At 37.8% G+C, this 14,039-nt stretch overlaps 1 protein-coding gene across 2 annotated transcripts in view; it reads right to left on the bottom strand.

Annotated features, from left to right (window-relative positions):
• bcar3 (BCAR3 adaptor protein, NSP family member) overlaps positions 1–14,039 on the bottom strand; it is a 103,189-nt gene that overhangs the window by 82,933 nt on the left and 6,217 nt on the right. For both annotated transcript variants that reach the window (XM_066643408.1, XM_066643407.1), the window contains exon 2: positions 2,552–2,670. In XM_066643408.1, coding sequence (XP_066499505.1) covers positions 2,552–2,641 — 90 coding nt within the window. In that variant the 5' untranslated portion in view covers positions 2,642–2,670. The remainder of the gene's footprint in view (positions 1–2,551; positions 2,671–14,039) is intronic.

Below are 14,039 nucleotides of genomic sequence, written 5' to 3'. Positions count from 1 at the left end.
GGAATACATATAGTAATTTTTGCAGAAAGTTCACAGAATACTCTGTGCCTGACATCATCTAAGACGGACAGAAAGAAATTAGAAACATGTTCTGTGTTCAGAGGTGTCCATGTTTCAGCTTGTTTTGGAAAAAACAAACAAACAGATTTTAGATTCTACGTGCCAAAGATGAAAAAGACCATTCAGAGTGCTAATAACAAAATATCCAAAATACAGTACTGCATCTGTGATGGCATGCGGTCCATCAGTACACACGTCATTGCTGACCAGACTATATGTGACGGTGCTTAGGGCTTATACTGGTGTTTAGTCAAGATGAAATCTTTTCCCAGAAAGGCCATGTCCATTTCAACAGGACAATCCCCGGCAAATTAGGATTTCTGCATTCATTTCATTTCATTTCATTTTTAGAGTGTTTGAACTTTTGTAGACATGGGGTTTGTAAAACATAAAACATCTTTTGTAAATACCTATTCAGATTGCCATGGTTAATCTAATAAAAGAATCATGGGATTAAAAAAAAATAAAAATAAAAATGACTATGCTTAATGAGTAACTCTGCCACAGACTCTAGTGGACAGACATTATCTTTCCCACTAAAACCAGCTCCTGACTCATAAAGCGAGGAACAAGGAGCCTCGGGCAAGTTCCCTCTTTCGATGTTGTCAGGGGCAACCAAAAATCTTTTCAATTTTTTGAATTTTTCCTTCACAGGAAATGACAGACATACTGATGGGTCTAGTGTTTTTTTGGAGCAGGGAGTTTGCTTTTTATAGCCTACGGATATAGCAGAGTCATTCCTGTGCAATGTGATCTATACTATATTGATAAAATAGCACTTATCTTTTCACCCTAACTTTTCTTCCCTGCACCCAAACACGAGCTGTCCTCCTACTTTAAGCTCTGACGCTGCCAAGACAAACAAACTCATTGAACTTCAACAGAATGCTACTCATGCCTTTGTCTCACTGTCAGCTGAGTAGAATAAGCCCTTAACTGAGTGAATGCCAAAAAGGGCATCAAGAGCTGCCAGGAAGAGGTTGGGGGGGTGTGGGGGTGGCAGTGGTGGGGCACAGGGATAGCAGTAAGTGTGTGTGTGTTATGTACATGATTTTTAAAATTTGGGTATAACATCTGTTAAAATATACAATTTGCTATGTACTCATTTTGAGCTCAGCTTTATATCACTTTATGTGTCTTTCTTGCTATGAACAACAGTATTTTTCTAAATAATGCTGTCATAACATTTTTGTCCTGAAGCATTTTCTGACAAAACTGAAATCATTAATCAATTAATTAATTCATTCATTAATTCATTCATCATCTTTGCCACTTAGTCCATTTCAAGGTCATGGTAGATTTAAAATCTCATATTTTTAATCAATAAAATCAAATAAGAATATCAGTGTTCTTAAGTTTAAATAGGACATTTTTCATCAGTGTGAAGTAAAAGCAGAATTCTGAGGTTCCACTACTGAAAAAAAGCCATCTCCACAAAGGCAGCAATGTAAAGATAAAACACTTTTATTAGGTCTTGGAGCATTACTGTAAGTGATTGATTGCTATCAGCCATAAATGCATTAGTAAGAGGTCAAATTAATGATGTTGGATGATTAGATCTGGATCTTAGCCCAAAGGTACTTGGATAGTGCTCCCTTATTACAGAGCTGACATTTGGTTTATGATGCTACTTCAGAGAAAGGCATCTGAATGAAAATGAAAGTTTACATGATTATACAGTCTGTATGCATAAATTAACAACTGATATATGCAAACTTTTTTTTAAAGTGCTTTATTCAACTTTTCATGTGTGGAATCATATATGAAAGACAATATGGCATAATTTTTACTTCAATACATTCCTCACAGTGTGTGCCATGTGTGCCGAGCTTCACCCATAATAAAACAAAAGTACGCACTTTAGGTCAGCTGCTACAAATCAGAGTCAGAAACAGAGGTTGGTGCTGCAGATGGATTCCGCAGAGATTAATACTAAGAGAGGAATCCTTTGCAACAATTCCTGTTTTCCACATATTAGCCCACACACTCAGAAATGGTTTTGAATCTGAAGCAAGCAACTTCATCTTAGGTGTGCTTTCAAGGATAATTGTGTGATAATAGTGTGCACATGAGCACTAAGAATATTAGTTTGATTCTGATTGGCTGCACTATACTGTGCCTTATTCAAGAAGCTATCATAAAACTGAAATAATTATAGAAAATTAGACGTGAGAGGGCTAAGCTAATCTACTGTAAACTGTAACTGTGGATGGATATATGTTAATGGATTGTTTGTAGTGAGATCACAAAAAAAAACTGATTCAAAGCAAAGTTTGCTTTGTTTTTTTTTTGACTGTTGAGGGGATGGTGTGTTTGGAAAATATAACAGTTGTTTTAATCCAGTTATAAAAACCGAGAAACATTGAGTTACATTTGTTATATTTATTACAATTGAGACAAGTAATAAATATGTATATTAATAATGTTTTTCACACTGTAAAGTTTGCAGTGAAAGGATTTCTGGGATTGTGTGTATGTTAGATTCTCTTACCTCTACTCCATCATACTCCTCATCGAACAGTGTGCAGTACTGCTGCAATCCCAGGTTGTTCAGCCATTTTGAGATGGCCAGGTGCTTCATCCTGGGCTTACCACTGCACTGCCCTCACCCTGTTTGAGAGAACCGTATGTATGTATAACAATATTAATGCAAGTTCTGCTGGGTGCAATACAGAAAAATGCAACATGTACGTACATATGTAAAAGTTTGAGGTCCCCTTGTCAAGCTACCTATTTTATCTTGATTTTCTAAGTGAAATTAAATGCTTTGTGCAATTACTTGTCATTGTACAACGTACAACACACACACAAACACACTAGTGCACTAGGGGGAGTGAACATACACCCAGAGTGGCACGCAGCCATCCCTAGCGCACAGGGAACAGTGAAGGTGCTTTGCTCGAGGGCATTTAAGCAGTGGACTAAGGGAGAAGGACAGTGCCGTTCCTTCACTTCCACTCCCACTGGCAGTTATGGGGATCAAACCAGTGACCTTCAGGAAATGTTTCTGTTTATTAACTAAAGACCATTCCAAAGTCATTTTACAAACCCCTGTATCACATTTTTTTATCTATTATATTCTCCCTGTGTCTGGATGGGTTTCCTTTAAGTGCTCTGTGTTCAACACACAGTCATAAATCATATGTTGGTGGGTGGATTGGTTATGTGAACATGCTCACAGATGAGAGGCTTTGGGTGACTGGTTAAATGTGTGATATCCTGTGATGTATTGTGCTCTGCCTAGGCTGTGTTCAAACATTCTAGGTAGGTTCTGGACCCATCGTGACCCTGATCATGATGAAGTGACAGCAGAAACATAATGAAATATGAATTAATGATATATTGTTACATTGTCTTACAATGAAAGTTAAGAATGTAATTTTCAGATAGAATAACAGGGACCTGGAGGTTGTGGAGTCTGTGAGGAGTTTGGTGTGTTGTCCCCGGGACTGTGTGGGTTTCCTCTGGGTGCTCAAGTTTCCTCCCACGGTCCAAAAGCACAGGTGGATTGGTGACTCAAAAAGTGTTCATAGGTGTGAGTGTGTGAATGAATATGTGAGTGTGTGTTCCTGCCTTGCATCCAGTGATTCTGGGTAGGCTTTTGGACCCACTGCAGTCCTTCACAGGGTGACACATATTCACTCACACGTATGGACATTTCTGAGTAGCCAATCCACCTAACAACATTTGTTTTTGGACAGTGGGAGGAAACAAGAACACCTGGAGAAAACCCACACAAAAAAAAATACACAGACAGTCACCTGTCCTCACAGAAAGTGAACTAGAGCGGGGTTTGAACCCACAACCCCAGGACCCTGCAGCTGTGTGACAGCGACACCCTGTTACACCACCATGCTGCCCCAGATGTGTTCATATAATGTAATAAATTTCATTTAGAAAATGAATAATCCCTGACAAGTAACCAGGTTGCACAATCGGTTTGTGTTCCTGTATATGTGTGTGCTTGTGCTGACAGCATTCCTGGTATGCATTAATGGTACTGTGTTAGATAGTAATTGCTGTGTAAACTAACTGTTGTGTGAGAAGTAAATTATAACTGGGCTATGTTTCTCCTGAATCCCTGTTTCTAGCCTGCAGACACCAGGCTGTCACATAAGCAGAAGATTTCTTCTTCATACAAAACATAATGTGTATGGGCAATAGTTAGTCTGAAGGTCAAAAAGATAAATTGTGCATTTGGGAAAGCTTTGCTTTGATGCATGTCAATTTAACACTAACATATGACCGTCAAAACTGCTGAGGAACTGTTGTATTGAAAAATTGGATGAAACAGCAAAATGTCTTTTGCTGTTTTGGCAGGATGTGTCCAATCATTTAAAATGGCTATAAGGGGGAGACGAGGGGGGCCATTACAGTTATTAGATAAATGTGTGTGTGTGTGTAATATAGGGTACATGTGTGTGTGTATACATATATACACATATATATATGAATGAGAGAGAGGGAGGGTGGAATAATGTTCCAATTTGCCAAACAGAAATTATTTATAAAGGATTTCCCTGGTCATTACATGTTTTACAATTTTCTAAGTGAAAAAGTCCGTATTTTATACATAGAATGCCATAACATCAATGCCAGCTTCTTGTTTCATCGTTAGCCAACCCCTGTTCACCCTGTCTGTCAATGTTTTTTAAAAAACCTTAGTGTCACTGCTGGACTGAGAATAGTCCACCAACCAAGCTAACAGCATCTTGTGACCCTGATAATGGACTAGAGGTTGACAAACACAAAATGATGAGCAGCAGCATATAAACTACTTTCTCTGGTCTTACAAGGTGGGCCAACAAGGAACATATGTCTAATAGAGTGGACAGTGCATGGACACAGTTTTTAAAAGCTCCAGCAGCATTGATGTGTCTAATCCACTTGTACAAGGGCTATACATGCCAACACCACACCTGTTCACCACTGTTTAGTAGTTTTTCTGACCTTTGAAGGACTACTTGAAAGGGAATGAACAAGGTATGCAGAGCAACAGGCGATACAGTGTGTAATTGTAAAACTACACGGTGCACCCACATGCACAGTTCAACAGATAAAACTGACAATAAATGTAGAATAAATTAATTGTGCAGGGCAGGTACACACTGTGGTACGTGCCAGAAGCCATAGAGCTGAAAAGCTGCCGATGAAAGTTATCAAGGCTTTAAAAGACCAGACAGAACAAAAAATGTGTCTATAAAAATCACTTACAAAATCTACCCTTACTTAATACATTATGTTATGCCTCCATGTACACAGGGTCACTGCTCTCTGAGTGCTTTAGCTCAAATATTTTCAGCGCAGACTAGATTGTGATTAACATTCATCCCAACTAATTGATCACTCTAAATTAGGTTTAAAATGTGTTCAATAGACCGTTAACTGAAAAGCTGAATACCCTCCAACATTTCATTTGTCCACTCTTCTTCTAACTCTTCTTCTTGTGCATTCTTCTAACATTTTTTTCCTCAGTTTTTTTATTCCATCTCCAACACAATGCTATGTTACAGCTGCCATCCCAGCACCCCTTCCTAAAGTTCTCGCTGACATTACATTCCCCTTCACAGAGTGTATAACATTCATAAAACTATCTACACACACCTTGGCTGCCTTACAAATTCCTTTCTCATGTACATCAAGGACATATTTCTGAGGAGATAAAATGGAAGAGAATCCACTTGCATAAATCAAAGAAGAGTAAGTGGAACATTTATTTAATTTTTTTTTAATGGGAAAAACAACCACACAATGTTTAAGAACATCTGGACACTCAGAAAAACATCACTAAGATGTAACATTTACATCTAGTTGTGTTTGTATCTTGACACGAAGACCAAAGATGGGTCAGTTCCATAAAATCAGGTCTAAATGAAAAGGAATATTTAAATACACACTGGGTTTGTCAAATCAACTGCTTAGTACTTTGTTAGGAAGTAATACAGTGCGCTTTGCAACAGTGCCATTAAAATCAACTCTAAACTTAATCTCAGTATAAGTGTTTCCACCACACAGTCAGTGTTTAAATCACATATTTATGGAGCACAAACTCAAAACAAAAGTTACCATTGTCCAATTAGTTATTGGTGTGTTCAGAGTTGTATCATCTAATGTATGTTTGAATCATTAACATATGTTAATGGTAAGACGTGAGACCTTTTCTAATCTATAAATGAAGAGTGATGATGAGGATAAGCTGAAGGGTGTACTCATAATCCAATCCACTTTAAGAGCCACACTGCATTGTGTGGACAGTGTCACCTTCTATGGCTTAATCACATTAGGGTTATATGTATGTGCACACTCATACACAGACAACCCCTCACTTGCACAAAGTCAGTGTCTTGTGTTTTACTGTAAAGACGAGGTCAAATTCATATCTGCATCACCCTTACCTTGTCTTGTCAATCAGTTTGTTTGAGCTACTATAAAACACCTTGCTCTCATTTGAAATGTAACATACATGGTACATAAAAAATGCAAGTCTTTTAAGTTACTTCATTTAAAATGAAAACATTAAATTGCCTGGGTTCAGTGGGTCCAGAGCCTACCTCGAATCACTGGGCTTAAGGTGGGAACACACCCGGGTGAGGGCGCCAGTCCTTCCCCAGGGGCGACACACACTCACACATATGGACACTTTTGAGTAGCTTATAGTGAACTGGATTAGTTACACACAATAAATGTGTGAATGAATGTCTTGGTCTGGTATGCTAGGCTCTCTCTCTGCTAATGGCAAAGGTATTTTAAGTTTTTTTTAAAGGAGCAAATGTAATACTGACACCAAGCTTTTAACATGTGTTTTTGGACTCTGGCAGGAAACCCACGCGGATACAGGGAGAATGCACCAAACTCCTCACAGAACCCACAACCCCAGGACCCTGGAACTGTGTGACAGCAACACTACCTGCTGTGCCACTGTGCCACCCTAGACCAAGACAGTTTTTTCTTTTTTTTTACTCATTTACTGACACTGGGGCTTCGTAAACACATTTGAATATTTCAACCATGCAAACAGTTAGGAGAGCTTGCAAATGACGAGGAAACATTTAAAAAATATAAGTGTTTTTTTATTACAATCATGAATATCATGATTAAATGTTACATCAGCAAGTTGTTTATTTGCTTATAAGTGCCATCATTATGAATCTGGCTTCTGCAGCTAAACACCTTGCATTGTGCTGTTTGTTCTTTGCCATGCATTGTCTTCGATGCCTGGGATATACTCCGTCTGCCATATTTTTGAGTTAAAACAAAATGTTGCCTCAAATAGCAATAATTTCAGGGCTAGCTCTGTTGCTGAAGTCTGTATTTATCTTGGCATGATCCCTTTCTCTTCCAAGAGGTTGTCTAACCAACTTCCCTTGAGCTAATAGAGTAATCAGAACAACCCTTAAGATGGCGTTTGAATTCCCCATTGGGAAATGGCGAGTGGGTAAGTCAACAAGGGCATTATAAACAGTATGAGAATGGAGAGCTTGTCTTAATAAGCACCACTAAGGCTTGTGACAGGAACTTATTACTACACTCTGTGGCCTAGAGACACGTGAAACCACACACCATACTGGCTTCTTCTACATCCTGTTTGGAACCAGTCCGCTTCCTGTTTCCTCCTTTGTGGTTGCAAATGTATAATTAGGGAGAGATTACATCTACTGGACATTTTGTTATTTTTTAAGATAATCCCAACAAACTGTATTTTTATTTTTGTAATAACACTTTAACTGCTAGCTAAAAATAAATCCATCTATGGTCACATTAGTATGCTTACATCCAAACAGAATCAGTTAAAAATCTTCCCAGTCATTGCTTGGTATGGTCAGTAGCATTAAATTCTTCTTTGTTTGTGCCAAGCTTCAGTGTTTCTCTAATCATGGTCTACTATGACGTCAACTGAAGGGAGATTTCATCTCCTCCTGGATTCCTCCAGGCCTGTACAGCACAGATGCAGAGTAAATAAAATCTCTAAATGTTTAGATGCACCAGCCACATTGTCTCGCACATTGATAGTGATGCATGTAGCTTTTACAACACTCCTTGCACTACTGTTTGCACCTTTATGAACCAGAAGCTCTACTGCTGTTGTACCTCAGTGCAGCAGCATGACTACTTGCTATTTCAGGTCAGAAAATAATGAAATAATAGAACACATGTGGAGTCTTTTCTGGATGGGTGAGGAGGTACTAACCAAGGGGCTTTATTTACAGCTAGTGACTAAACTACAGAAGCATGCAATGCTGTGCAAGAGTCTTAAAATCAGTTTTGGTAGCGGTGGAGTTTTACAAATTCCTGCCATGCCATGGCTGTATTGCAGCAAAAATTCAAAAGAAAAAAAAACTTATATTCTTCCAAATGTATTGTAAACATAAACACCTTTACTGCCATATTTTATGCAAACCAAAGTATATATCTGTATATATATATATTCCCACAGATGTACACAATTATAATAAGCCATAAGAATTGATAACCTGTATTAATACCATATTTATTAATTATCTAACCCTGACCAAAAAACCCATCTAAATTTTATGGTACATTTGAAGACATCAGACAAAACATTCAGGAATGACAACAGAGCTCTGATTCACGGGCCTAACTATAATCCCTCTGTTTACACAGAAAATTCATCTGGATCCTGGAATATGATATATTACCTCACATAACAGAGTCACAACTATCTTCACTTTTATTGACCTGTGCTATTGTGTTCTTTTATAAATATTAAGTTTCAGTGTGTCCTACAACTTCAATGCCAGCTCTCAAAGTTACCAGAAAAAATACCATATGCATTTACAGACAAAAATACATGCAGTATAGTAGGGAGACTATATAAACCAAAAATACAAAATAAAATGTGATGTGTACAATATATAACTTAAAATGTGCGACTGAAAAAAACAACGAGAAAATGACAAGAGCTGCAGAACTGGAACAGAAAACTTTGTGTGACAAAGTTTCATTGTTTAATTGAGGACAAATTTGGAAGTCCATTATCTGCTGTGAGACTGAGGATGTAGTTACACACCACTGAAGTGTCCAGGCTCATAATAGAACTAGAGAGTGAATACAGGCTCAGTGATGTCACTGATGGAGACTGCAGCATGCCAAAAGAACACACGTGGGAGGTCTGTACACACACATGTTGGGGAATGCACTACCACTGGTGATTTATATGTTGCTTGGTTGTGTGTATGGCCATTGTGATGGAAGCATGGATTTTCTGTGCACATGTGGATCTTTGTGTGTGCAAGTAATTAGTGTTAGACTGAAACAAAGCACAGGAAACAGTTGCTGTACAGATAAATCTTTCTTCCAGCCAACAATATTATGCTGCCAAACTGCAATTGAGCAAGACTGGGAGGACATATAAATTGTATGTAAGTGTGTGTGCATTTATTTTCCTTTAACAGATATTGTACTTTGACCATGGTCAGCATGTTGATGTGATCTTAATTGATAATGTAAATCAGTGACGAATATGCACTTGATCCATCAGTGTGACTAGTGGTGAACATTTTAAAGACTTTACTTTTTTTGCATTATCATACACATTTTACTACTTAAAGGTCTCTCACAGATATATGTAGAGAGGTAAATTTGAAGAGACACTACATCTATTCAAATTAGTGCTGATGTTCAACAACACATCAGCGTGCTTGGAGGAGAACACTAACTGCAATATTGCTGAGAAACATGCTCTCTGGAACCATGGACAGCAGTGGCATGACCAGTGATCTATCTCACAATCTTCTGACAATAGAACCAGCAGTTACAGCTGCCCCATTTGTGAGTTAGGAGTCACTTTTATCTCAGTACAATTATATTGGCCCTTAAGTGTATCATAATTGGCAGACATTAACAGGTTTATCCATTAATTACTTTAACCCAAGATATACTCAAGGAGTACATCCAGATATTTGTTAGCTGCAGGGGAAGACAGGTACTACTTATACTCTCTCCTTCAGCTTTTAATATACTTTGTTGTCAATAAGGCAGAAAACAGATCACTTTACAACAGCTGTAGTTTGAGGTTTGACGTAGATAAGCAAAGACCTATGAATAAGGTTGACCTCACCCTTTAATTGAATCATTACTCAATAAAATGTTACTCCACAAAGGAAACAACTAAACTCCAAAGACATATAACACCTAACTGAACTGTATACTAAAGGTCTACACAGATGCATATGGTGGAACATTTAGAATGAGTCACAAATAGTTTGCTTAATGATTGTGTGGTTGGAAGTGCAGGAGGTCAACAATGAACATTTTTCTGAGGTCAAGACCTAATTATACTTCAATATTTTGAAATAAACCGCGACCCTGAAATGGAGAAGCGGAAAAGAAAATGTATGTATGTATGTATGTTTGTATGTATTTTGAAATAAATGTTTTTTTTTGTGGAGAATATTCAGCCAGCAGAATGAGAGTGAATGAATGAAATGTTGATGGAATGACTGTGGAAAAAAATAGTTTGTAATACAGACTAAATTAAAAGTTTATCCTCTAAACATTGCAAATCAACCTAGACATTTTTTTTTTGTATCTGAGGTTTATTTTTAGGTTTCGAAATGAACTGTCCTGCAGTTTCATGTTGATTCAAGTCTTCAATATTTTCTAGCTAAGCCTTGTAACTTGATATACAAAGTTTATAAAACAAACTTAAGACAAAATATTTTTGCACTTGATCAAAAACTACACAAAGACACAACAGACATCTTGTGTGGAGTACAGAACATGTGCTGCAGTGTGCTTTCTGGGCAAATATGTGCCAGCAATGCCTGAAGTATGAAAACACGCTCATTACATTCTTTGGCAGTTCCTGACTCATCCTCACGGACATGCTGCCAGATTCTCCTGCCATCCCAGCTGTTCACTCCACAGTAAACAGAGGCAACAGGCCCCAGGTTCACAGGGTGTGTGGGGGAGTGTTTTTGGAGTATATCATTCATAACACTCTACAGACATACTTCAAACAAATATCTCAAACATTACATTCTTGTGGTAATTATCATTCTCCAAATGTACCAGTTTAACACATTTCACTCTGCAACTGGTAGTTCTGTACAGTTATCAGTACTTTGCCTCTGAAATTCAGATTTGCTCTCCATGTGATCAAGTACCATAAATTCAACTTTGATGTATGAAACTAAGCCCTGTGAACTAGGTCAGATGTATGGAACAACAAATAAACATTTTGCTTTCTTTTGACTTTCTGCAGAGTGGTTCTATCTTCCTCTCCAAACAGGAAACCTCAGAATCTCAATATGAAAACTTGGGAAACTGACCTAAAAAGACACTTTTAAGAGTCCCACAGAGTCCCACCAGATGAGACCACAACAGTTCAGCTACAAAGCTTTTTAAAACCAGATTGTCTCATTATTTTAATGTTAACAAAACTACTTTAAAAACATGTTAAAAGTAATATCTCCAAATTTGACCATTTCTAAATTTCTAAATGTTTACACTCATACAGTGTTATCAAATTGGAAAGGTGAAGAAAAATTGTTTTACTGCTGATATTTGCCTTATTTGTTTCTAATTGATTCTCTTTTCTTGAGGTGGGTACAGCCCAAAGGTGGAACATTTAGCCTTTATTCAGAATTTTTGTAGGGCCAGTAATTATTTTGCCTAACTTTCATTCATTCATTGTCTGTAGCCACTTGTCTAGTCCAGGGTCATGGTGGGAGCCTACCCAGAATCAATGGGCGCAAGGTTGGAAGACACCATGGAGGGGGCGCCAGTCCTTCACAGTGAGACACACACACACACACACAGACACAACTGTGGATACTTTTGTGTCGCCAATCCACCTAGCAGTGTGTGTTTTTGGACTGTGGGAGGAAACAGGAGCACCTGGAGAAAACCCATGCAAACACAGGGAGAACACACCAAACTCCTCACAGACAGTCACCCGGAGCGGGAATTGAACCCACAACCTCCAGGTCCCTGGAAGCTGTGTGACTGTGACACTACCTGCTGCACCATTGTGCTGCCCTAACTTGCACGTTGTGCAATCTATTTATTTATTTATTTATTTTTTGTGAATTTATTACAGACACCAAGGTTCCCTGCACTGATTACACAATAAAGGCACCAATTACCCTTATTCCTGCATCTGCCTCAGGCAGTGGGGCCAACCTTAACAGTGGGAATGAAATAATTAAGGTAATTAAGTAATTAATGAGATAATTAGGAGTTGTGTTGCCATGTGTGAGTAATTTTCATGTGTGAGTAATCATTTTTATTAAACAAGAATTTTCTCAGCACATTAGCTTGAGGACAAACTCAGTAATACAACAATACCAAAAACAGACCTTTCATGTGTAGATAAGCAGATGTACACAGAGCACTGATGTCATTTAATATTGATTATTGACCTGTTGCTTATTAGTGCAGCCATCAATATATCTAATTGAATTGAATATCTAATTGGATAATGCAAAATGAATAAGCTAAACCATTCAGCCAAGTGCTGCTTCTGTCATTCAGTCAGTCTAGAGATTACTACCAGTAATTGTTATGATCCTACTCACTTCAATTTGAATGATTAAAGCAAGTGCTTGATTGAACATGCAGCGGGTTAAAACCAGTGAGAACTCTCGACAAAAGAAAATCATTTTTTCTAAACCTAAAGCCTCCAGGATGCCATTATTTTATTTAGCATGTGTGTATATATTTTACATTAACCAGGCAATGACTTAATTGTATATTGGTTACAGATGATTTGTTGTATATGGTGCAGAATCACTAAATAGGAAACGCTATATAATTAGAACTGGGTTGACAGATAGGGAGTGCATGCCATCTCTGGGTATTGTGCCTGATGAGAGAGACCACATGAGAAAGCTACCAGCATGCCTCAGTGTTGTGGTGAGATGGAAGCCTAAATGCTGCTAGAGCATCCTAAGGTCTCTTGCCCTATCTCTAGCTCCCCTCACAGCACCCCCAAATTATAGCCAGCCCACCATCCCACCAACCTCCAGCTGCCTTTGAGGATCTGCACTGCACATGCTCCCCAGCCACAGTCAGCTCCTTGCTCTGTGCCTGGGCCAGACAGATTCTTATTTCTCTAATGGAAGCTTTTTGAAGCAGTAGGGTATTACTGCAGTCTGGATGCAATGCCAGAACTTTGATGAAGGACCCAGATTTGGTCCAAGTAAAAGCTGGCAAAAGTGCAACTCACCTGACCCTGAAGCAAAGGAGGTTAATGCTTTGTTTATATAACACTATTTATGACACACCTGATGTCAAACCCTGAATATGAGAGTGCATATAGTTATATGTTCCCTTTAACTGCAGAATCTCACAAGAAGAACTTTGTTTAAACACATTCTGATTATTAATTTATCATTGGCCACTCTAGCATTACAACTAAAAAAGGAAGACTTTGACTTTGCTTGATTTTAACATATATATGGTTTTCACATAAATATAATATGTAATGTCAACAAACACAAATATACTGAATATATGTGTCATACATAAATAATCTAAAATCCTTAATATGATAATATAATATACTGTTTCATGTGAGCATGGGTATACATTATACAAAGGAGAAATCCATCAATTTTTCAAAGTTTCTGCACTAGCTGTTAAGACGTCAAAAAGTTCATTCAGAAATTTTAATCTGAAATTGTTACTCATAGAACAATTCAATACAAATGAAACAATATAAATAAAACAATAAAACAATCTATTGACTTGCTGTAGAGCAGTGGTGACAGAAGCCATGGGTCAACAATTATTACAGTGTACTTTACTGGGCTATGCAGAAATATGGAGTCTTATCAAACAATATGAAGCTGCTATGTAACAAGTCTCACACTATTGGAAATAACATTTCCTAACAACATAAATGCATTCATTCCAAATATGCAATAAAGCCCATTCACAATTTAGAAATACTAAACCCTTGTGTCTCCGATATTCTACAATCAGTCATCAGTGTATGAAAAAACACACAAATATTA

This window comes from Hoplias malabaricus, chromosome 14, assembly GCF_029633855.1.
Source record: "Hoplias malabaricus isolate fHopMal1 chromosome 14, fHopMal1.hap1, whole genome shotgun sequence".
In the NCBI taxonomy this organism is placed as follows: Eukaryota; Metazoa; Chordata; class Actinopteri; order Characiformes; family Erythrinidae; genus Hoplias; species Hoplias malabaricus.
The sequence above is the reverse complement of the archived record's forward strand: the minus strand, read 5'-3'. Positions and strand labels throughout refer to the sequence as shown.